The 21,421-nt window shown below is 55.5% G+C and overlaps 1 protein-coding gene across 1 annotated transcript; it reads left to right on the top strand.

The window, feature by feature from the left end:
• The first annotated feature begins 17,276 nt into the window (after positions 1-17,276).
• SPEGNB (SPEG neighbor) lies at positions 17,277-21,421 on the top strand. The gene is made up of 5 exons (XM_008167843.4): positions 17,277-17,524; positions 18,742-18,863; positions 19,290-19,597; positions 20,548-20,689; positions 20,999-21,421. The coding sequence occupies exons 1-5, from the start codon at positions 17,288-17,290 to the stop codon at positions 21,135-21,137; spliced, it is 948 nt and encodes a 315-aa protein (XP_008166065.2). The 5' UTR covers positions 17,277-17,287; the 3' UTR covers positions 21,138-21,421.

The raw sequence follows: 21,421 nt of genomic DNA, 5'->3' as shown, positions 1-21,421 counted from the left end.
TCCTTGTTTGGTGACGGTGGTTCTAAGGTGTATCCCGGACTTTCTCCTTGGAGCTTGTTCTGTGGTGTCTGAGGGCCTGGCTGTAGCTACCAGGTCTCGGCGTGGCTGGGCTGGTGACTGGAGCAAGGAAGGGAGGTGGGGTGATCCGGGGGGTTCTTGTAGACAGTTGTCTGTAGGGTTCCATCGCTGAAGCTGATCTTGGTGCCCAGGAAGTTGACGCCGGCGTGGGAGTGTGTGATGGCCGGGTGGTGGCTGTTGAAGGCGTGGTGGAAATCTACGAGGGGGTTCAGGCTCTTTGTCCAGAGGATGAAAACACCATTGATGTTCCTCAGGTATATCAGTGGGTCCAGGGTGCGTTTGTTCAGAAATTCTTTCTCCAGGTGCCCATGAAGAGGTTGGCGTGTTGAGGAGCCATCCTAGGATCCAGGGTTGGACAAAGCCTTTGTTGTGGAAGGTAAAGTTGTTCTGCGCGAGGATGAAGTGGCTGAGTTTGGCGACGTGGTTGGGGTGGAGATCTGAGCGTTGTCCGTTATCTCGTAGCTTTGTGAGGCAGGCAGCCGTGCCGCCATTGTGCGGGACGTGGGTGTCGAGGGAGGTGACAGCCATGGTGACCAGGACGGTGTTCTGGGGGAGGTTCTTAATGCTGCAGAGTTTCGGGAGGAAGTCGGTTGTGTCCTGGCCCTTTGTGTGGTGAGTGGTTTGAGGCTGGTTTCTAGGTGCCCTGATGCCCCTTCAGTAACAGTCTGGAGCCAGATACGCTGGGTCTGCCTGGGTCCCAGGTTTGAGAGTCCTGGGGCCAATGGAGAAGGTGCTGGGGGCTGAGCTTGTAGCATTTCTCTTGGATTGTTTGGGGAAGGATTTGCTGATCTCAAATCCCTGGGTGAATTGTAGGCGGCGCTGTCGGAGAGGCATGGGATCCGGGGCTGTGGGACCGAGAGGAGCAGGGAGGGGATTTGACCTCTGCACACAGCACTGGGGAATCCTGCATCCAGTCCTCGTGTCCACATTTTATAAAAGATTTTCAAAACGAGAGGGTGCTGAATAGAGCCACAAAAATGGCTTGTGGGCTGGAGAAAATGCCTGACAGTGAGAGACTTAAAGAGCTCAATCCCTTTAGTGCTCAGAAGAGGTGACTGAATTGCCATGTGAAACCTGATGAGGTTCAACAAGGACAAGTGCAGAGTCCTGCACTTAGGACGGAAGAATCCCATGCACTGCTACAGACTAGGGACCGAATGGCTAGGTAGCAGTTCTGCAGAAAAGGACCTAGGGGTCACAGTGGACGAGAAGCTGGATATGAGTCAACAGTGTGCTCTTGTGTACTAGATGACAGAACCAGGAGCAATGGTCTCAAGTTGCGGGGTGGGGGTGGGGGTCTAGGTTGGATATTAGGAAACACTTTTTCACTAGGGGGGTGGTGAAGCACTGGAATGCTTAAAGTACTGCACAGGATCTTTTCAGGGGGAATAAGGCAAAGCCCCACATTCATTGGTAATACATAGAATCATAGAATATCAGAGTTGGAAGGGACCTCAGGAGGTATCTAGTCCAACCCCCTGCTCAAAGCAGGACCAATCCTCAACTAAATCATCCCAGCCAGGGCTTTATCAAGCCTGACCTTAAAAACCTCTAAGGATGGAATGTCCACCACCACCCTAAGGAACCCATTCCAGTGCTTCACCACCCTCCTAGTGAAAAAGTTTTGCCTAATATCCAACCTAGACCTCCCCCACTGCAACTTGAGACCATCACTCCTTGTTCTGTCATCTGCCACCACTGAGAACAGCCGAGCTCCATCCTCTTTGGAACCCCCCTTCAGGTAGTTGAAAGCAGCTATCAAATCCCCCCTCATTCTTCTCTTCTGCAGACTAAACAATCCCAGTTCCCTCAGCCTCTCCTCATAAGTCATGTGCTCCAGACCCCTAATCATTTTTGTTGCCCTCCGCTGGACTCTTTCCTATTTTTCCACATCCTTCTTGTAGTGTGGGGCCCAAAACTGGACACAGTATTCCAGATGAGGCCTCACCAATGTCGAATAAAGGGGAACGATCACGTTCCTCGATCTGCTGGCAATGCCCCTACTTATACAGCCCAAAATGCCGTTAGCCTTCTTGGCAACAAGAGCACACTGTTGACTCATATCCAGCTTCTTGTCCACTGTGACCCCTAGGTCCTTTTCTGCAGAACTGCTACCTAGCCATTCGGTCCCTAGTCTGTAGCAGTGCATGGGATTCTTCCATCCTAAGTGCAGGACTCTGCACTTGTCCTTGTTGAACCTCATCAGGTTTTTTTTGGCCCAATCCTCTAATTTGTCTAGGTCCCTCTGTATCCGATCCCTACCCTCTAGTGTATCTACCACGCCTCCTAGTTTAGTGTCATCTGCAAACTTGCTGAGAGTGCAGTCCACACCATCCTCCAGATCATTAATAAAGATATTAAACAAAACCGGCCCCAGGACCCACCCTTGGGGCACTCCGCTTGATACCAGCTGCCAACTAGACATGGAGCCATTGATCACTACCCGTTGAGCCCGACCATCTAGCCAGCTTTCTATCCACCTTACAGTCCATTCATCCAGCCCATACTTCTTTAACTTGCTGGCAAGAATACTGTGGGAGACCATATCAAAAGCTTTGCTAAAGTCAAGGAATAACACATCCACTGCTTTCCCCTCATCCACAGAACCAGTTATCTCCTCATAGAAGGCAATCAGGTTAGTCAGGCATGACTTGCCCTTGGTGAATCCATGCTGACTGTTCCTGATCACTTTCCTCTCCTCTAAGTGCTTCAGAATTGATTCCTTGGGGACCTGCTCCATGATTTTTCCAGGGACTGAGGTGAGGCTGACTGGCCTGTAGTTCCCCGGATCCTCCTTCTTCCCATTTTTAAAGATGGGCACTACATTAGCCTTTTTCTAGTCATCCGGGACCTCCCCCCGATCGCCATGAGTTTTCAAAAATAATGGCCAATGGCTCTGCAATCACATCGCCAACTCCTTTAGCCCCCTTGGATGCAGCGCATCCGGCCCCATGGACTTGTGCTCGTCCAGCTTCCCTAAATAGTCCTGAACCATTTCTTTCTCCACAGAGGGCTGGTCACCTCCTCCCCATACTGTGTTGCCCAGTCCAGCAGTCTGGGAGTTGACCTTGTCTTTGAAGACAGAGGCAAAACAAGCATTGAGTACATTAGCTTTTTCCACATCCTCGGTCACTAGGTTGCCTCTCTCATTCAGTAAGGGGCCCACACTTTCCTTGACTTTCTTCTTGTTGCTAACATACCTGAAGAAACCCTTCTTGTTACTCTTAACATCTCTTGCTAGCTGCAACTCCAAGTATGATTTGGCCTTCCTGATTTCACTCCTGCACGCCTGAGCAATATTTTTATACTCCTCCCTGGTCATTTGTCCAATCTTCCACTTCTTGTAAGCTTCTTTTTTTGCGTTTAAGATCAGCAAGGATTTTATTGTTTAGCCAAGCTGGTCGCCTGCCATATTTACTATTCTTTCTACACATCGGGATGGTTTGTTCCTGCAATCGCAATAAGGATTCTTTAAAATACAGCCAGCTCTCCTGGACCCCTTTTCTCCCTCATGTTATTCTCCCAGGGGATCCTGCCCATCTGTTCCCTGAGGGAGTCAAAGTCTGCTTTTCTGAAGTTCAGGGTCCGTATTCTGCTGCTCTCCTTTCTTCCTTGTGTCAGGATCCTGAACTCGACCATCTCATGGTCACGGTCTCCCAGGTTCCCATCTACTTTTGCTCCCCCTACTAATTCTTCCCTGTTTGTGAGCAGCAGGTCAAGAAAAGCTCTGCCCCTAGCTGGTTCCTCTAGCACTTGCACCAGGAAATTGTCCCCTACACTTTCCAAAAACTTCCTGGATTGTCTCTGCACCGCTGTATTGCTCTCCCAGCAGATATCGGGGTGATTAAAGTCTCCCATGAGAACCAGGGCCTGCGATCTAGTAACTTCTGTTAGTTGCTGGAAGAAAGCTTCATCCACCTCATCCCCCTGGTCTGGTGGTCTATAGCAGACTCCAACCACGACATCGCCCTTGTTGCTCACACTTCTCAACTTTATCCAGAGACTCTCAGGTTTTTCTGCAGTTTCATACAGGAGCTCTGAGCAGTCATACTCCTCTCTTACATACAACGCAACTCCCCCACCTTTTCTGCCCTGCCTGTCCTTCCTGAACAGTTTATATCCATCCATGACAGTACTCCAGTCATGTGAGTTATCCCACCAAGTCTCTGTTATTCCAATCGCATCATAGTTCCCTGACTGTGCCAGGACGTCCAGTTCTCCCTGCTTGTTTCCCAGGCTTCTTGCCTTTGTGTATAGGCACTTAAGATAACTCATCGATCGTCCCTCTTTCTCAGCATGAGACAGGAGTCCTCCCCCCTTGCGCTCTCCTGCTCGTGCTTCCTCCCAGGATCCCATTTCCCCACTTACCTCAGGGCTTTGGTCTCCTTCCCCCGGTGAACCTAGTTTAAAGCCCTCCTCACTAGGTTAGCCAGCCTGCTGGCGAAGATGCTCTTCCCTCTCTTTGTTAGGTGGAGCCCGTCTCTGCCTAGCACTCCTCCTTCTTGGAACACCATCCCATGGTCGAAGAATCCAAAGCCTTCTCATGTATCATGTATCAATCAACACTGTATCATATGCATATGAGATAGATTACACTCATGCACTCACACACACAAGCACACTCCGTCTTGTTGTTGTTACCAACTAGTTGCTCCCCTTAACTGCACTGGCCAGGTGAGTTAGATGGGGGAGAGGTGAAGCCGGGCTTCTGCGGATCCGGGTCGATGCTCCCATGTTGACAAGATGAGACCCGGGGTCCTCTGCAAGACACCTCACATTTATAGCAGCTTCCCGCTCATGCCGATCTGTACCAGATCCAATATCTGTGTCTGTGTCCATTGGTCCTTTGTGCTGCTCCCTCTGGGGGTTGTCCCAATGCTGTTCAAAGAGGGTGTTTTCAAAAGAAGGTGCTGGCGTCTAACCCCCAAGGCCGTCAGTATGTCTGATCTTCTTCAGTGAGCCCACTTGACACGTTTTATTGTTCTTGGGTCTGGCTTCCATCCCCTCTCCAACTGTTGCAGCTGTCTGGAGGTGCTGCCTTCCACGCCTTTACTCATTCACACCTCGTTCATTCAACAGGGCAATTGATGGGCGCGGGGAGAGGGGGGGAATCTTAGTCTATTCTTAGCAAAGAGACATTTTCCTTCTATCTTATTCTATCCTTAGGGGCTATAACATTATACCAAGGGCAATGCAAAGTTTCTACATGAGGCTTTAATACCAAGTTTCCATATACCAAGGCTCATCAATACAAGGTTTCTATATGAGGCTTTGATACCAAGTCTTATGAAAACAGAGGTCACACGTGGGTAGACCCACCACAAGGTTATCTGAAGAGGCACAATGTAAAGTATCAGAGATTTATCTACACTAAGGAGGGTGGTGAAGCACTGGAATGGGTTACCTAAGGAGGTGGTGGAATCTCCATCCTCAGGAGCGGCGCCAGGGTTTTTGCCACCCTAGGTGGCAGCGCTCCTCCTCTGAGCATTCGGTGGCGGGGGGTCCTTCCGCTCCGGGTCTTCGGCGGAAATTCGGCGGCAGGTCCTTCACTTGCTCCGGGACCTGCCACCGAATTTCCGCCAAGGACGGCAAAATGCCGGCCACCCCCCAAATCCTGCCCCCCTAGGTGACCGCCTAGGGTCGCCTAGTGGAAGCGCCGGCCCTGTCCATCCTTAGAGGTGTTTAAGGCCCAGCTTGACAAAGCCCTGGCTGGGATGATTTAGTTGGGGTTGGTCCTGCTTTGAGCAGGGGGTGGGACTAGATACCTCCTGAGGTCCCTTGCAACCCTGCTAGTCTGTGATTCTAAGTACACTCAGGAAGGAAGTGCACGTAGGAAGGAAAACTCAGATGCACAAGTACAAACTGGGACTAACTGGCTTGGTGGCAGCGCCGCTGGACAGGATCTGGGGGTTACAGTGGATCACAAATTGAAGATGAATCAGCAATGTGATGCAGCTGTGAAAAAGGCGACTCTCATTCTGAGATGTATGAACAGGAGCGTCGTATGTAAGACATGGGAGGTCACTGTCCCGCTCTGCTCAGCACTGGGGAAGCCTCAGCTGGAGCCCTGTGTCCAGTTCTGGGCCCTGCACTTCAGGAAAGATGTGGACAAAGTGGAGAGAGTCCAGAGGAGAGCAACAAACCTGATCAAAGGTTTGGAGCCGTGGTTCTCATCCAGGGGTACGCGTACCCTGGGGGCATGCAGGGGTCTTCCGGGGGAGACATCAGCTCATTCTAGGGATTTGCCTAGTTTTACAACAGGCTACAGAAAAGCACTAGCGAAGTCAGTGCAAACTAACATTTCATACAGACACTGACTTGTTTCCACTGCTCTACATACCGCACACTGCAATGTAAGTACAATAGTTACATTCCAATCGATTTATTTGATAATTATACGGGGAAGTCAGCAATTGTCAGTAACCGTGTGCCGTGACACTTCTGTATGTTATGTCTGATTTTGTAAGCGAGTCAATGTTGAGGTTTTTGAGAAGAGTTTTGAGTAGTTCAATGAGGTGAAACTTGGGGGTATGCAGGACAAATCAGCCTCCTGCAAGAGGTACAGTCGTCTGGAAAGGTTGGTTTAGAAAACCTGCCCTGTGAGGGAAGGTGAAAAACCTGGGCATGTTTAGTCTGGAGAAGAGACGACTGAGGGGGAACCCGAGAACAGGCTCCCACCTGCAAAGGGGTGTTACAGAAGGACAGGGATTGATTGTTCTCCATGTGCAAAAACTATAACTGGGTTCAAAAAAGAACTAGGCACGTTCCTGGAGGATAGGTCCAGCAATGGCTATTTGCCAGGATGGTGAGGGACGTGCTCTGGAAGTCCCTAATTCCCAAACCGCCAACTGCCAGAAACTGGGACTGGGCTGGATGGATCACTTGATGATTCCCTGGTCTGTTCACTCCCTCTGGGGCACCTGGCATTGGCCACTGTCGGCAGACAGGATACTGGGCTAGATGGACCTTTGGTCTGACCCAGTGTGACGGTGCTGCCCGTGGGAGCCAGCTGAGGTCACTCAATCAGGGTGAACTGCAAACAGGACGGGGCAGACAAACCCCAAACGCTGGTGGATCTTCCAATACTTAGATTTACCAACCAGCACAGAACAGCTCCTGTATCACCTCACTGGTTACTCAGAGTCCAAACAACGCAGTTCCCTTAACGTGCCCAGCCTCAGGCCTCCGTCCAGACACACACGTCAGATATGATGATGATTACTGAGAATCTGATCTCGTCATATAAAAGAAAAGTTCTTCCAAAGGATCAGCCACATACCCAGGTCCAGTTATAACTTAGATCTTACCCAAAATACACGCTATAGCCAATTCTTATTAACTAAGCTAAAATTTATTACAAAAGAAAAGAGAGAGAGTGCTGGTTAAAAGATCAATATACAGACAGACTTGAATTCAATTCTTGAGGTTCAGGTACATGGCAGAGATGAGCTTGTAGTTGCCAAAAGTCCTTTTAGAAATAGTCCAGAGGTTTTAGTCCAATGTCCATGTTCAGGGTGGCTCCAGTCAGTGACTGGGGATCTCAATCCTTGTGGCTTAAGGTTTCCCCCTCTTGAACCCCAAAGCAGATCTGAGATGAAGCAGGATTGTGTCCCAGGGTTTTTATACATTTCCAGCAGCCTTTTGGCCTGAGAAAGCAATAGGCTTAAGTCTCCTTCTCCCAACCATCCTGGCAATTAGCACAGGGTAATTTATCCAGTAAACAGTTCAGATACAGGTTACCACAACCTTCAAAGAGACATAGAGACAATAATACTATTTCCCTCAAGTGTCTTCCTAAATATTCCTTTTTTGATCTTTGAATCAAAGCTGTAGCACTCTATGCATCCGAAGAAGTGAGGTTTTTACTCACGAAAGCTTATGCCCAAATAAATCAGTTAGTCTTTAAGGTGCCACCAGACTCCTTGTTGTTTTTGTAGATACAGACTAACACGGCTACCCACTGACAATAGACAGACTTGTTTGCTTACATCACAAGACCTGAGCAAACACCAACTCTTCTACCTCTAACAATGCCGGCTGCATTTCAAAGCTCTGTTTATTTACACATCTTCCTAGTCTCTAAAGTTGGGCCATGGCTCAGGTCAGTCTGGGAGTTGATTAACTCTTTCTGGCCCTGTCACCTTTCAATGAGATATTATATCACACTCATAACGTCACACCCACTCTGGCCAGTCTTGTGTTTTTGTGTTCCACTGGAGGCAGGACAAGCAGTATTGGGCTCAGTCTGCAGCCAGGGAGATTGAGGTTCGCTATCGGGAAAAGCTTTCGAACTCCCAGGATAGCGAATCTCTGGAACAGGCGTCCAAGGGAGGCTGTGGGATCCCCAGCACTGGAGGGTTTGAAGAACAAGCTGGACAAACCCCTGTCCGGCTGGGTTATGGTTACTTGGCCCTGCCTCAGCGCCGGGGGCTGGACGTGATGATCTCTCCAGGGCCCCCCCAGCCCCTCATTGCCAGGAAGCTGTGATTCTGGACCTTCGTGGTCAGAAAACACCCGGCGCTAAGGGGCCCTTTAACCCAGTGGAGCCGGGCAGGAAAAGCCAGTGGTTGGACGCTGCAGCCCGACAGGCCCCGATGTCTGATGCCGCGAAGTGAGATCCTGTGCTCGACGCGGGGCCTGCTCGCGTCGAGAGCTCCCAACGCGGCCGCTGCTTGGGGCCAGCACAGGGACGGGCTGCGGGGACAGAGGGTGGAACAAGGGACACGAAGCGGCTGGTGAGCAGGGGCCCAGCTGAGCCACCTCGGCCATTGTCTGGAGACCAAAGAACCGGCTGATGGAAACCACTGACCCCTTCCATCTGAACAGCACCCAGCACCGCTCTGCCCAGCCGCCCCGGGGGGTGTAACGTGCTGGTGCCCTGAGCAGCTTGTCTCCCAGGCAGAAACTCACACAGATAAGAATGGGGGTGGAGTGGGGGTGGGGAGGAGGGAATAGGGGGATTGGAGAATTTGGGAAATTTCTGCAATATTGTTATGAAAAAGGTGACTCAGTTTCCCCACTCACTCTGCACTGTGGGTGTGAAGGGGTTAATTTCTCCTCCGGGACAGGGCACTGGGTAGGAGTCCCGTAGGCAGCCGGCAATGAACTATCGAGAACAGTCCCCATGTGGCTGGAGCTGCGTGGGAGAGACCGTGGGGGCCCAGGTCCAGGCATTCGCTGTTCACACCCGCGGGACTCAGGGCTAAGAACCCGGCTGGATCCTGGGGGCTTTGGGCCAGATCTGCTGGCCGGAGGCTCACAGGAGCTCAGCTTTTCCCCGCTATCCTGGCTTGCAGGTGACCAATCGCGGCTGGTTTGCTGGGACAGGCTGTGCTGCGTCGCTTCGACACCGGGCGTGACGCTTGCCAGGTTTTACAGCGATGCAGCGAGAGCAAGAAAACATTGCCCAGCGGCCCGGGGTCTGGGCGGATTCTCCAGCACCGGCTGCAGCTCTGAGCCCAGCCTGGCTGTTCTGATTCAGACAGGAATTGACCCAGGGCAGGTCTCGCCTGGACTACCCAGACTGGGTGACCACTGCTGGCCTTGGCTCTGGTGGGCTAAGCTGCCCCCACCCTGAGCACCGGCTCCGCACTCCCGCTGGCCGGGAAGGACCGTGGGTGTGACTCACGCTGGCCGACCTGAGAGAGGGCGTGGGGAGACTTTCCTCCTAGCTGCAGCTGCATGCGCCAGGACAGTGGTGGGGTCCTGCAATGGACGTGGCGTGTTCTCTTCCCCGCCTGAAGCCAGAAGGGCTTTCCTGAGAGCCCACGGGGAGGGCGAAGAGAGGGAAGATCCGAGCACTCGGCCAGCACAAGCTCCAGACGCTGCGAAGAAAATCGAGGAGCCAAAGGACCTGGAGAGAAGAAATTCGTGACTTGCCTGGACACCAGTGCTGGGAGCCGGGGAGCAAACGGCGAATTGGAATAGCTCATCGAGGAGCATAAATTCCATCTAGTTGGTGTCACTGAAACCTGGTGGGTGAGTCGCACGGTCGGAGCGTTCAAATCGCTGCTCAGGACCTAGGATGGTGTGGGTAGAAGGGGAGGGGCACTGTCAGAAATGGCCTGCTGTGACGAAGTGGGACTGTTCTTAATGGTTCCTCTGAATACTGTGTGGGTGCCTCAGTTTCCCCTATGCATTTCTTAAGTCTCTAGGTGGTGGGGAAAGGACAGTGTGCATAAATCACTGATACTCTGTCTCCCTGGCAACAAATGGCCACGGCCCCTTCCCCCCCTGCAAGGAAATAGCTAAAGGTGAACAAAGAGATCAGGTGACCTGGCCCAGGAAAGAGACAAAGCCGGGAGAAGGAGGGGCTGGAGGGGGTTTCAGAGTTGGAGCTACCTGGGGACTAGGAGTGAGGGCAGACGTGGGTGTCTGGCTCTCTGAACCCCATAATGGACCCGGCCGAGGGGTCCCGTTCGCCGCTGTACCTACAAGCTCTGTTTTAGACCGTGTTCCTGTCATCTAATAAACCTCTGTGTTACTGGCTGGCTGAGAGTCACGTCTGACTGCAAAGTGGGGGTGCAGAACCCTCTGGCTTCCCCAGGACCCCGCCGGGGCGGACTCGCTGTGGGAAGCGCATGGAGGGGCATATGCTGAATGCTCCCAGGAGAGACCCAGGAGGTGAAGCCGTGTGAGCTTCTTGCCCTGAAGACAGTCTGCTCTGAGGGAGAGGAGGCTCCCCAGAGTCCTGACTGGCTTTGTGGGGAGCAGTTCCAGAGCATCGCCCGGGGACTCCGTGACACCTGCGTCCCAGGTGCTGCTCACCCAGAAGAAAATGGCCTGGAATGCGCCTGGCTCAGTGTCTGGGCAGATAACGCTTACGAGGGGCTGTTAGCTGGTGTCTGCCCTGGAGCCCAAATCCCCTGGGGACGAGGCTGAACCGATCGTTCCGCACCATCCACACCATGCAGGGGGAAAGTGGCGCGATCGGGGGAGACTTCGGTCTGAGGAGCACACGCTGGGGGGTGCATGCTGCCAGCCCTGAAACACCCTGCAGATTTCTCCATACAACAGATGGCGATTGCTAACTCCAGACGCGGTGCAGCCAACGGGGGATTCTCTGAGCCCTTGTCAGAGAGAGAGAGAGGAGCCGATCACAGCACTTACAAGTAATGGGAGCTTAGGGACGAGTGATCCTGACTTGATCCCCTTTGTAATGTGTGAGCAGAATAAAGTCCAGAGCAGTGAGAGAGATACTGGGAGCTTTACTAGGGACAATTCCACAAAGCTGCAAACAGTTATGAGCCAGATCACCTGGGAGGAAAATTTAATTAGAAAATGGGAATGATAATTGGGATTAATTTAAGAGCACTTACTAGATTCCCAAAGCCATCATCCCACAGCGGAGGAAGAAGGCCGTGCTGGTTAAAAGACGGCCTGGTTTAGAGGGAAAGTGAAGATAGCTATAAAAAATTATATATGTATAAAACAAATGGAAGAAAGGGGAAGTTGATACTAATGAATACAAATCAGAAGTTAGGAATTGTAGAAAACTGAAAAGGGAAGCCAAGGGACACAAGGAGAAATCTCTGGCCAAGGGAGTTAAGGACAATAAGGAGTTTTTAAAATATGTTAGGAATAATAAGAATTCTGACAATGGTATTGGTCCATTACTAGATGGAAAAGGTAGAATTATCAATAATAATGCAGAAAAAGCAGAAGTGTCCAGTGAATGTTTCTGTTCTGTATTTGGGGGAAAAACAGATCACATAGTCTCATCATATGGTGATAACACTCTTCCCATCCCACTCGTGTCTCTGGAGGACGTTAAACAGCAGCTACTAAAGTCAGACACTGTTTAAATCAGGGGTTCAAGCGCACTTGCATTTAAGAGTTTTGAAAGAGCTGGCTGAGGAGCTCACAGGCCCGTCAATAAGCTTTGGCGCACTGGGGACTTCCCAGAGACTGGAAGAAAGCGAATGTTGGGCCAGTTTTTAAAAAGGTAAATGGGTGACCTGCGAAATTACAGGCCTGTCTCCCTGACATGGATCTCGGGCAAGATAATGGAGCAGCCGATACAGGACTCAGTTAATACGGAATTAAAAGTGTCTAGTATCATTAATGCCAATCACCAGGGGTTTATGGAAAGTAGAGCCTCTCAAACTAACTTGATATCTTTTTCTGAAGTGATTATAAGTTTGGGTGATAAAGGTAATAGCGTTGTACTTAGACTTCTGTAAGGCATTTGACTTGGTACCGCACAACATTTTGATTAGAAAACTAGAACGATATAAAATTAACATGGCTCATTAATGGATTAAAAATTGGCTAACTGATAGGTCTCACAATGTAACTGTAAATGCAGAATCGTCATTGAGTGGGTATATTTCCAGTGGGATCCCACAGGGACTGGTTCTTGGCCCTATGGTATTTTTATTCTTTTTAGCAATGACCTGGAAATATGACACACAAATTCAGAGCAATTGGGATTGGTTTGTAAACTGGTTGCAAGCAAACAATATGTGTTTAATATGGCCAAATCTAAATGTCTACAACTAGGAACACAGACTGCAGGCAGGAATGCGGAAGTGCCGGTTTCAAAGCTCGTACCACAGAGAAAAGCAAACAGTTTGCAGCTGGCTTTGAGTGAGTGAATGAATGAGCAGGGGGCCGGGAGTTCGGAACTTGTAAAATAGAGAGCGGACATGCTCCAAAAAGCACTCTCCCCACCCCCCACCATCCCTGTCATAATCCACCCCACCCCCCCGTTTTGAAAAGCACGTTGCAGCCACATGAATGCTGGGATAGCTGCCCATAATGCACCGCTCCCAACACAGCTGCAAATGTTACAAGTGTGGCCACACCACTGCGCTGGCAGCTGGCAGTGTGGACAGACTGCAGCGCTTTCCCTACTCAGCTGCACGAAGACAGGTTTCCCTCACAGCGCTGTACCGCTGCACGTGTAGCCAAGGCCTAAGTAGCCTCAGGGAAGCATTTGCTCAGCTTCTTGAGAAGGGACAATTCTCAGGAAGTGCCCAAACAAGAAACACTGAACTGACAATGGACTTTGGGAGACGCCAACCCACATCTGAGCTTTCCTGGGAATGTTCAAACTAACATGGAAACAATGGCGTCGGCCTGCAAACTGAGTCATGCACGGACATGTGACTTGCCCATGTGACTCCAGACTCCATCTTGCTGCTGGGATTTTCCACAGTAAGAACGAAGGGGTCCTTCCACAGGGCAGAGAATATAAAAGGCCTGGAACCGCCCTCCCCCCCAATCTTGTCTTCAATCCTGCTTCTGACCTCTGGAGGGACTTTGCTACAAACTGAAGCTCTGAACAAAGGACTGAGGACCCATCCCAGCGGGGGATGTTCCAGAGACTTGATTTGAACCTGCAGTTTATTCCATCACTGCTGCAAGCCTGAACCAAGAACTTTGTTATTACTGTGTGGAATTGATTCCATTTAACCAATTCTAACTCTCATCTCTATCTTTTTCCTTTTATGAATAAACCTTTAGATTTTAGATTCTAAAGGATTGGCAACAGTGTGATTTGTGGGTAAGATCTGATTTGTATATTGACCTGGGTCTGGGGCTTGGTCCTTTGGGATTGGGAGAACCTTTTTTCTTTTACTGGGGTATTGGTTTTCATAACCATTTGTCCCCATAACGAGTGGCACTGGTGGGAATACTGGGAAACTGGAGTGTCTAAGGGAATTGCTTGTGAGACTTGTGGTTAGCCAGTGGGGTGAGACCGAAGTCCTCTCTGTTGGGCTGGTTTGGTGCAAAGGACCCCAGCCTGGGGCTGTGACTGCCCTGCTCTGAGCAATTTGGCCTGAATTGATACTCTCAGAGCAGCATTGTCACAATTGGTAACTGAGTAAGACAGGAAACAAAGGGTAGGACTAAACGGCCAGTTCTCAGAATGGAGAGGGGTAAATAGCAGAGTCCCCCAGGGGTCTGTACTGGGACGGGTGATGTTCAACATAGTCATAACTGATCTACAAAAGGAGTAAATAGTGAGGTGGCAAAGTTTTCAGACGATACAAAACTACTCAGGATAGTTAAGTCCCAGGCAGACTGTGAAGAGCTACAAAAGAATCTCTCAAAACTGGGTGACTGGGCAACAAAATGGCAGATGAAATTCAATGTTGATAAATTCAAAGTAATGCACATTGGAAAACATAATCCCAACTATACGTACAACATGATGGGATCTAAATTAGCTGTTACCACTCAAGAAAGATCTTGGAGTCATTGTGGATAGTTCTCTGAAAACATCTGCTCGATGTGCAGCGACAGTCAAAAAAGCGAACAGAACGTTGGGAATCATTAAGAAAGGGATAGATAAGACAGAAAATATATTGCCTCTATATAAATCCATGGTACGCCCACATCTTGAATGCTGCGTGCAGATGTGGTCGCCCCATCTCAAAAAACATATATTGGAATTGGAAAAGGTTCAGAAAAGGGCAACAAAAATGATTAGGGGTGTGGAACAGCTGCCGTATGAAGAGAGATTAATAAGACTGGTACTTTTCAGCTTGGAAAAGAGACGACTAAGGGGGGATATGATAGAGGTCTATAAAATCATGGTGTAGAGAAAGTAAATAAGGAAGTGTTATTTACTCCTTCTCATAACACAAGAACTAGGGGTCACCAAATGAAATAGGCAGCAGGTTTAAAACAAATAAAAGGAAGTATTTCTTCACACAACGCACAGTCAACCTGTGGAACTCCTTGCCAGAGGATGTTGCAAAGGCCAAGATTATAACAGGATCCAAAAAAGAACTAGATAAGTTCATGGAGGATAGGTCCATCAATGGCTATTAGCCAGGATGGGCAGGGAGGGTGTCCCTAGCCTCTGTTTGCCAGAAGCTGGGAATGGGCGACGGGATGGATCACTTGATGATTCCCTGTTCTGTTCATTCCCTCTGGGGCACCTGGCACTGGCCACTGTCTGAGGACAGGATACTGGGCTAGATGGACCTTTGGTCTGACCCAGTCTGGCCGGTCAGATGTTCTCATGTGGTGCATAATCAGGTAAACGAGAGCTCCCCGTGCAATGCAGGGGCCAGAGGGCTGACGCGACCCTGAGCTGCACAAGCAGCCTGGAATAGCAGCAGGGAGGTTATCTGGCCCCCGTACGTGGCACTGCTGCGCCACGGCTGGAGTCCGGTGCCCCGTTCTGGTGCCCCCATTCCAGAGGGATGTTGGTGAATCGGAGAGGGGCCGAGAAGAGCCGCGAGTGATTAAAGGGTTCGAAAAGAGAGAGACTCACGGAGCAGCGTCTCGTTAGCGTCACGAAGGGCTGACGATCCCACCTGGGGATCAGTGATTTCGCCCCGGGCTGCTCAGCCGGGCAGAGGAGGGTCTGATGCGTCCCAGGGCTGGGAGCTGAAGCCAGACGCAGGGAGGGGATAAACCACTGGCGGATTCTCCGCCCCTGACAACGCCCCCAGGGATGTTTCTCTGCCCTAGGGATGGTCTTGGGGCAGGTCCGGCCAGGCCAGGCCAGGTGATCACAATGGGTGAGTTTGCCCCGCACAGCTGCTGGGGGGAGGGAGGAGACACTGCGGGGGGGGGGTGAGGGGGGAGCCTGGCGTGGGGGGGACAGGCATGGAAAGGGAGGGGGGAGGAGACACTGCAGTGGGGGGAACTGGGGGACGGTGAGCGGGGAGAAGACCCTGGGGGAACAGGAGGGGGGGACCCCGGGGCTCAGTCTGTCCCTGCAGAGATGTGCCTGGGACTCCGGCTGTGACCGTGTCGGTATTACCCACTGTGACGAACTGGGACTGTTCTTACTGTGGTCTGTGAATGCTGAGTGGGGAGTGTGGCTGGGATAGTCTGCATTGGGGGATGGGAGTCTGCCCGAAGGCGCATACCTGAGTGTGTAACATGAGAACCCAGGAAGGGGTTAGAGGCCAGGTGACACCTTGGCCCGGGAAACTGAACAAAGGCTGTGGGAGGGGTCGCTGAAGGGAGAGTTTCAGGAGCTGGCTGGTGGAATGGCTGGGAGGCAGACGGGGCTCTGAGCTCCCAAGGGGGCTGTGGGGTCCTGGGACCCCAAGATGGACCTAACCGAGGGGGGTCCTGTTGTCTGTGCCTGCAAGACCTGTCTTGGACTGTATTCCTGTCATCCAAATAAACCTTCTGCTTTACTGGCTGGCTGAGAGTCATGGTGAATCGCAGGAAGCCGGGGGTGCAGGGCCCTGAGTCCCCCATACTCCGTGACAACCCCCCCCAGCTGTTTATGGGGCTGGTGCTGCTGCACAGCCCCCCCACAGGGAAGGGAGAGAACCAGCATTGCTCCCCCACAAAGGTCCCTACGAGGTGCGAACCAAGCGGGCGGGGCCTGGGCTGCTATAGCCACACACCCAGCCCCCCCCCCCCCACGCCCTTCCCGACACTGCGCTGCTCCGTCCCGGCTGCACCTGGGGCGGGAGATGAGGAGCAGTTGGGATGTGGGATGGCGGCAGGATGTGGGGTTGGGGAGCAGCACAAGGGTGGGGACGTACAACAGGGGGCGGGGGATGAGGAGCCCTGCTGGCTGGGGGGTGGAGGGGGGGTTGGGGAGCCCTGCTGGCTGAGGGGTGCAGTGGGGGGCGGGGGATGAGGAGCCCTGCTGGCTGGGGGGGTGGAGGAGGGGTTGGGGAGCCCTGCTGGCTGGGGGGTGCAGTGGGGGGGCGGGGGTTGGGGAGCCCTGCTGGCTGAGGGGTGCAGTGGGGGGCGGGGGTTGGGGAGCCCTGCTGGCTGGGGGGGTGGAGGGGGGGTTGGGGAGCCCTGCTGGCTGAGGGGTGCAGTGGGGGGCGGGGGTTGGGGAGCCCTGCTGGCTGGGGGGTGGAGGAGGGGTTGGGGAGCCCTGCTGGCTGAGGGGTGCAGTGGGGGGCGGGGGTTGGGGAGCCCTGCTGGCTGAGGGGTGCAGTGGGGGGCATGGGTTGGGGAGCCCTGCTGGCTGGGGGGTGGAGGGGGGGGTGGGGAGCCCTGCTGGCTGGGGGGTGCAGTGGGGGGGCGGGGGTTGGGGAGTCCTGCTGGCTGAGGGGTGCAGTGGGGGGCGGGGGTTGGGGAGCCCTGCTGGCTGGGGGGTGGAGGGGGGGTTGGGGAGCAGACAGACACACTCACGCGGCCGGCAGAGCCGGCCCAGGGCTGCCCAGCTGCTGCGGGGGGTCCCAGTGGACGGCCGGTATGCGATGAGCCAGCACAGGCTGCAATCCGGCCAGGCCCAATTCCCGCCGGTAGCCGTGGCCAGGCTATATAAGGAATGCCAGGGCTGGGGCATGGGGGGGCCCCGGCCGGGCCGCAGCGGGAGGGGGGGCTCCTGACTGGCCAAAGAAGGCGACGTCAGGCCGGGAATGCAGCCGGTGGCTCAGGGAAGCTGCCCCGGGGGCCCGGCGCCACGCCCTGGCCGGGGTATAAAGCCAGGCCTGATGGGGATGCTCCAGTCACCCCCAGGCCTGGCCAGTCCCCTCCTGCCCTGACAGCAGCTCTTGGCGCCCTGGTAAGTGCCCCCCGCCCGTCGCAGGAGAGATCTGGGCAGCCCCTGCCACCACCACCCCGCCCTGGGGCTGCCTGGGGAGTCCCAGTGGGGCACAATCCCCCCATGGGGCAGAGCCAGCCCCCCAGAAGCAGGGACACCTGGCATTCAGCCCCCCCAGCACCGGCCCCAGCCCTGCTCAGGGGGGTGGAGCCATTCCCGGCTCTGCCCCGTTTTCCCCAGGGCTCAGGGCTGGGGCAGCGTGGGGTCTGGTGGGGGGAAAGGGACAGTGCGGGGGCAGGGGCAGCAGGAAGATGGAGTACAGGGGCAGTGAGGGGGTGGGGCAGTGGGAGGATAGGGGACAGGGGCATCAGGTAGTGAGGGGGTGGGAAGCTGTGGGGGGACAGGGGTAGTGGGCAGTGAGGGGGCAGGGGCAATGGGATGGTAGTAAGTAGATAGCAAGGGAGTGGGGAGCAGTGGGGGATGGGTGGAAGTGGGGGGGATGGGGCAGTGAGAGGGTGGGGACAGTAAGGGGATGGGGGTCAGTGTAGGGGATGGCAGGAGTGGGGGGGACGGGGCAGCGGGCGGTGGGGGTTGGGCGGGAGTGGGGAGGACGGGACAGCGGGCGGTGGGGGTTGGGCGGGAGTGGGGAGGACGGGGCAGCGGGCGGTGGGGGTTGGGCGGGAGTGGGGAGGACGGGACAGCGGGCGGTGGGGGTTGGGCGGGAGTGGGGAGGACGGGGCAGCGGGCGGTGGGGGTTGGGCGGGAGGGTTGGACGGGAGTGGGGGGGACGGAGCAGCGGGCGGTGGGGGTTGGGCGGGAGTGGGGGGGACGGGACAGTGGGCGGTGGGGGTTGGGTGGGAGTGGGGGGGGATGGGGCAGCGGGCGGGAGGGTTGGGCGGGAGTGGGGGGACGGGGCAGCAGGCGGTGGTTGGGGGGGTTCCCTGGGGAGGTTCCAGGGTTTTTAGGAGGAAAGGGTTTCTAGGATTTGGTCCCTGGGGGGTTCTGGGGGTCTCTGAGGGAGGTTCTGGGGAAGTGGGTCCCTGGGGGGTTCTGGGGTCCCTGGGGTACCTGAGGGAAGGGGAACCCTGGGAGGTTCTGGGGGCCCTGGGGGTGCCTGAGGGAAGGGGGTCCCTGGGGGGTTCTGGGGTCCCTGGGGTGCCTGAGGGAAGGGGAACCCTGGGGGGTTCTGGGGGCCCTGGGGGCCCGGCCCAGGCACTCAGCCGGCTCTCCCTCAGCAGATGTCGAAAGCGGCCCCCAAGAAGGCGGTGGCCCCGCCGCCCCCCGGCTGCACCCTGGACATTAACGACCCGCAGGTGCAGAACGCGGCGATCCGCATCCAGGCCTCCTACCGGGGACACAGGTGAGGGGCTGGGGCGGGGAGGGGGCGAGTCCCAGCTGTAACATGGGGCCTGTGCCCGGCTCTGCAGCTGCACCCGGGCACCACGGGGCCGGGGCTCTGGGCACTGCCGGCTGCTGCCAGCATTGGCTGGGGCCGGGCTGCTGGGGAGTCCTAGGGGTGACAGTGGGGGGTGGAGGGCAAGGGAACCACGGGGGATCTGGGGGGCTGGAGGAGGGCTGGTGGGCAAGGGAACCTGGGGGGTGCAAGGGGCCCTGGAGGGTGGCAGGGAGATGGAGGGCAAGGTGGGTGCGGGGGGCTCTGGGAGAGTGGAGGGCAAAGGGACAACAGAGGGCTGGGGAGGCCATGGGAGAGTGGAGGGTGGGGGGGCTCTGGAGGGGCTCTGCGGGACTGGGGGGGCGGGGGACCCACATGAGCGCCTCCTGCCAGGTCCCGCAAGGAGCTGAAGGAGAAGGGGCCCCCGCGGGTGCTGCAGGAGCTGAAGGACGTGATGCTGATCGAGGGCAGCGCTGCCCGGCTGGAGTGCCGGATCAGCGCCTTCCCCGACCCCTTCATCCGCTGGTCCAAGGACGGGCAGGAGCTGAAGGACGGGCCCAAGTACCGCTACATCTTCGAGGACCCCGACATTGTGGCACTGGTGGTGCGGGACGGCGGGCTGGCCGACCTGGGGCGCTACACCATCGCCGTGAAGAACACCTTCGGGGAGTGCTCCGACTCCGCCCGCATCCTGGTGGAAGGTAACACCCCGGCCCCTGTGCTGTGCCCCCAGGACCCCCTGTTCTGTGCCCCACATTCTGCACCCTCCGTTCTGCACCCCCTAAGAAGGCCTTGCACCCCAGTTCCTTGTGGTGTCTCCCCAAGCTCTGCACAACCCCCAGCCACATCCCCACCCCCGCCCCAGGGAGGGGCCACAGCTCTGTGGAGGGTCACACTGCCCAGAGCCCATTGCAGACACTCAGACAGGAGCCCCTCAGCTGGGCGGGGGCAGCCCCCCTCCCTGCCTGGCCCCCGGGCACGTTCCCCCTTGTCATGTAGTTTGGGGGAGACAAGACCCTGCACCCATGACTCTCAGCCAGCCAGTAACACAGAAGGTTTATTAGATGACAGGAACACAGTCCACACCAGAGCTTGTCGGCATAAACAGGACCCCTCAGTCAGGTCCTTCTGGGGAGTAGGGAACTTAGCCCCCAACCTCGGGGTTCTCTACGATTCTCCAGCCAGCCCAGACTGAACCTCTCCAGCCCCTCTTCTCTGGCCTTTGTCTCTTTCCCAGGCCAGGAGGTCACCTGATCTCTTTGTTCTCCAACACCTTTAGCATCCCTTGCGGGGGGGCGCGGGGGGGAAGGGCCCCGGCCATTAGCTGCTAGGAGACAGAGTGTCGACCATTTATGCACACCGGCCCTTTGCTCTGCAACAATCACACCCCCTAGAGACTTAAGACATGCATAAGGGAAACTGAGGCACCCACACAGTATTCAGAGGAAACATTAAGAACAGTCCCACTTCGTCACACCCCTCCCTGCCCAGCCCCCAGCACAGGGGCCCCTGGGGTTTGCTATAGCCCAGCCCAGACTGGTTGTGGCCCCGGTGCTGGACTTGTGCCCGTTGGGCCCTGCCCATTCCTTGGCTGCCGGGTGGGAGCTCAGCTCAGGCGCCCCTCCCCCGTCTAACGGTGTCACCCCCCCAGTCCCTGCCAAGATCGAGAAGGGGCCGGAGAGCACCAAGGTGAAGAAAGGCGCCACGGTCACCCTGACGGCGCACATCAGTGGCGAGCCGGCGCCCGACGTGGGCTGGGCCAAGGATGGGGAGGACATCGAGGAGGATGACAGGTGAGGGGGGCCTGACCCCCGCCATCGCCCTGTGTGGGAGGGGGCTACACTGACAGGACCCTGGGCCAGCTGTCTGGAGCGGCCAGGTCCTGGGGGATCAGGCCAGGTCACAGATGTGGGGGACTCGGTTCTGGCGCAGACGCCCAGCACGAGTGCAGCTCCGGGGGACTCGGGGCGGGTTGCAGGGCACGGGTCTCCGGTGCAGGCGCCCAGCACGGGTGCAGCTCCGGGGGACTCGGGGCGGGTCGCAGGGCACAGGTCTCCGGCTGGGCACTCACCTGTCTCCGTGCGGCTGGCCCGTCTCCCCAGGGTGTTCTACGACATCGGCAGCAACTCCACCACTCTCACCATCAAGCGGGTGGCCGCGAGCGACGCCGGGAAGTACGAGGTCTTTGTGGAGAACAACCTGGGCACAGACGAGTCCTTCGCCCGCCTGGACGTGCTCTGACCCCGCTGCCTGTACGTCGCTGCCACCAGACCCTGTCAGCGCCTCCCGCACCCGGGGCTCGGCCCTCTGGCATGGCCCCCACACCAGCCAGCAGAGACCCCGGAGGGAGGCTGCCCCCGCCCTGGGACATGGGCCCTGTTAAATGGCACCAGATCTGGCACAGCGACCAGCTCCCTGGGACAAGGGGGGGGCCTGGGCTCTGGGCTCGTCCCCCCCGTGGGCTCCAGGCTGCACCAGACTCAGCTCCGCTCGCTGCTGGGCTCAATAAAGGGGCTGCTGCTGTT

Source organism: Chrysemys picta, chromosome 11 (assembly GCF_011386835.1).
Source record: "Chrysemys picta bellii isolate R12L10 chromosome 11, ASM1138683v2, whole genome shotgun sequence".
Classification (NCBI taxonomy): domain Eukaryota; kingdom Metazoa; phylum Chordata; order Testudines; family Emydidae; genus Chrysemys; species Chrysemys picta.
The sequence above is the reverse complement of the archived record's forward strand: the minus strand, read 5'-3'. Positions and strand labels throughout refer to the sequence as shown.

Excerpts from the sequence above, each read along its gene's own strand:
- SPEGNB (XM_008167843.4), top strand. The coding sequence starts at position 17,288 with ATGCCAGGGCTGGGGCATGGGGGGGCCCCGGCCGGGCCGCAGCGGGAG. Across the intron at positions 18,864-19,289 it reads GCCTCCTACCGGGGACACAG|GTCCCGCAAGGAGCTGAAGG; the intron begins GTGAGGGGCTGG and ends GCCTCCTGCCAG. Across the intron at positions 19,598-20,547 it reads CGCCCGCATCCTGGTGGAAG|TCCCTGCCAAGATCGAGAAG; the intron begins GTAACACCCCGG and ends TCACCCCCCCAG.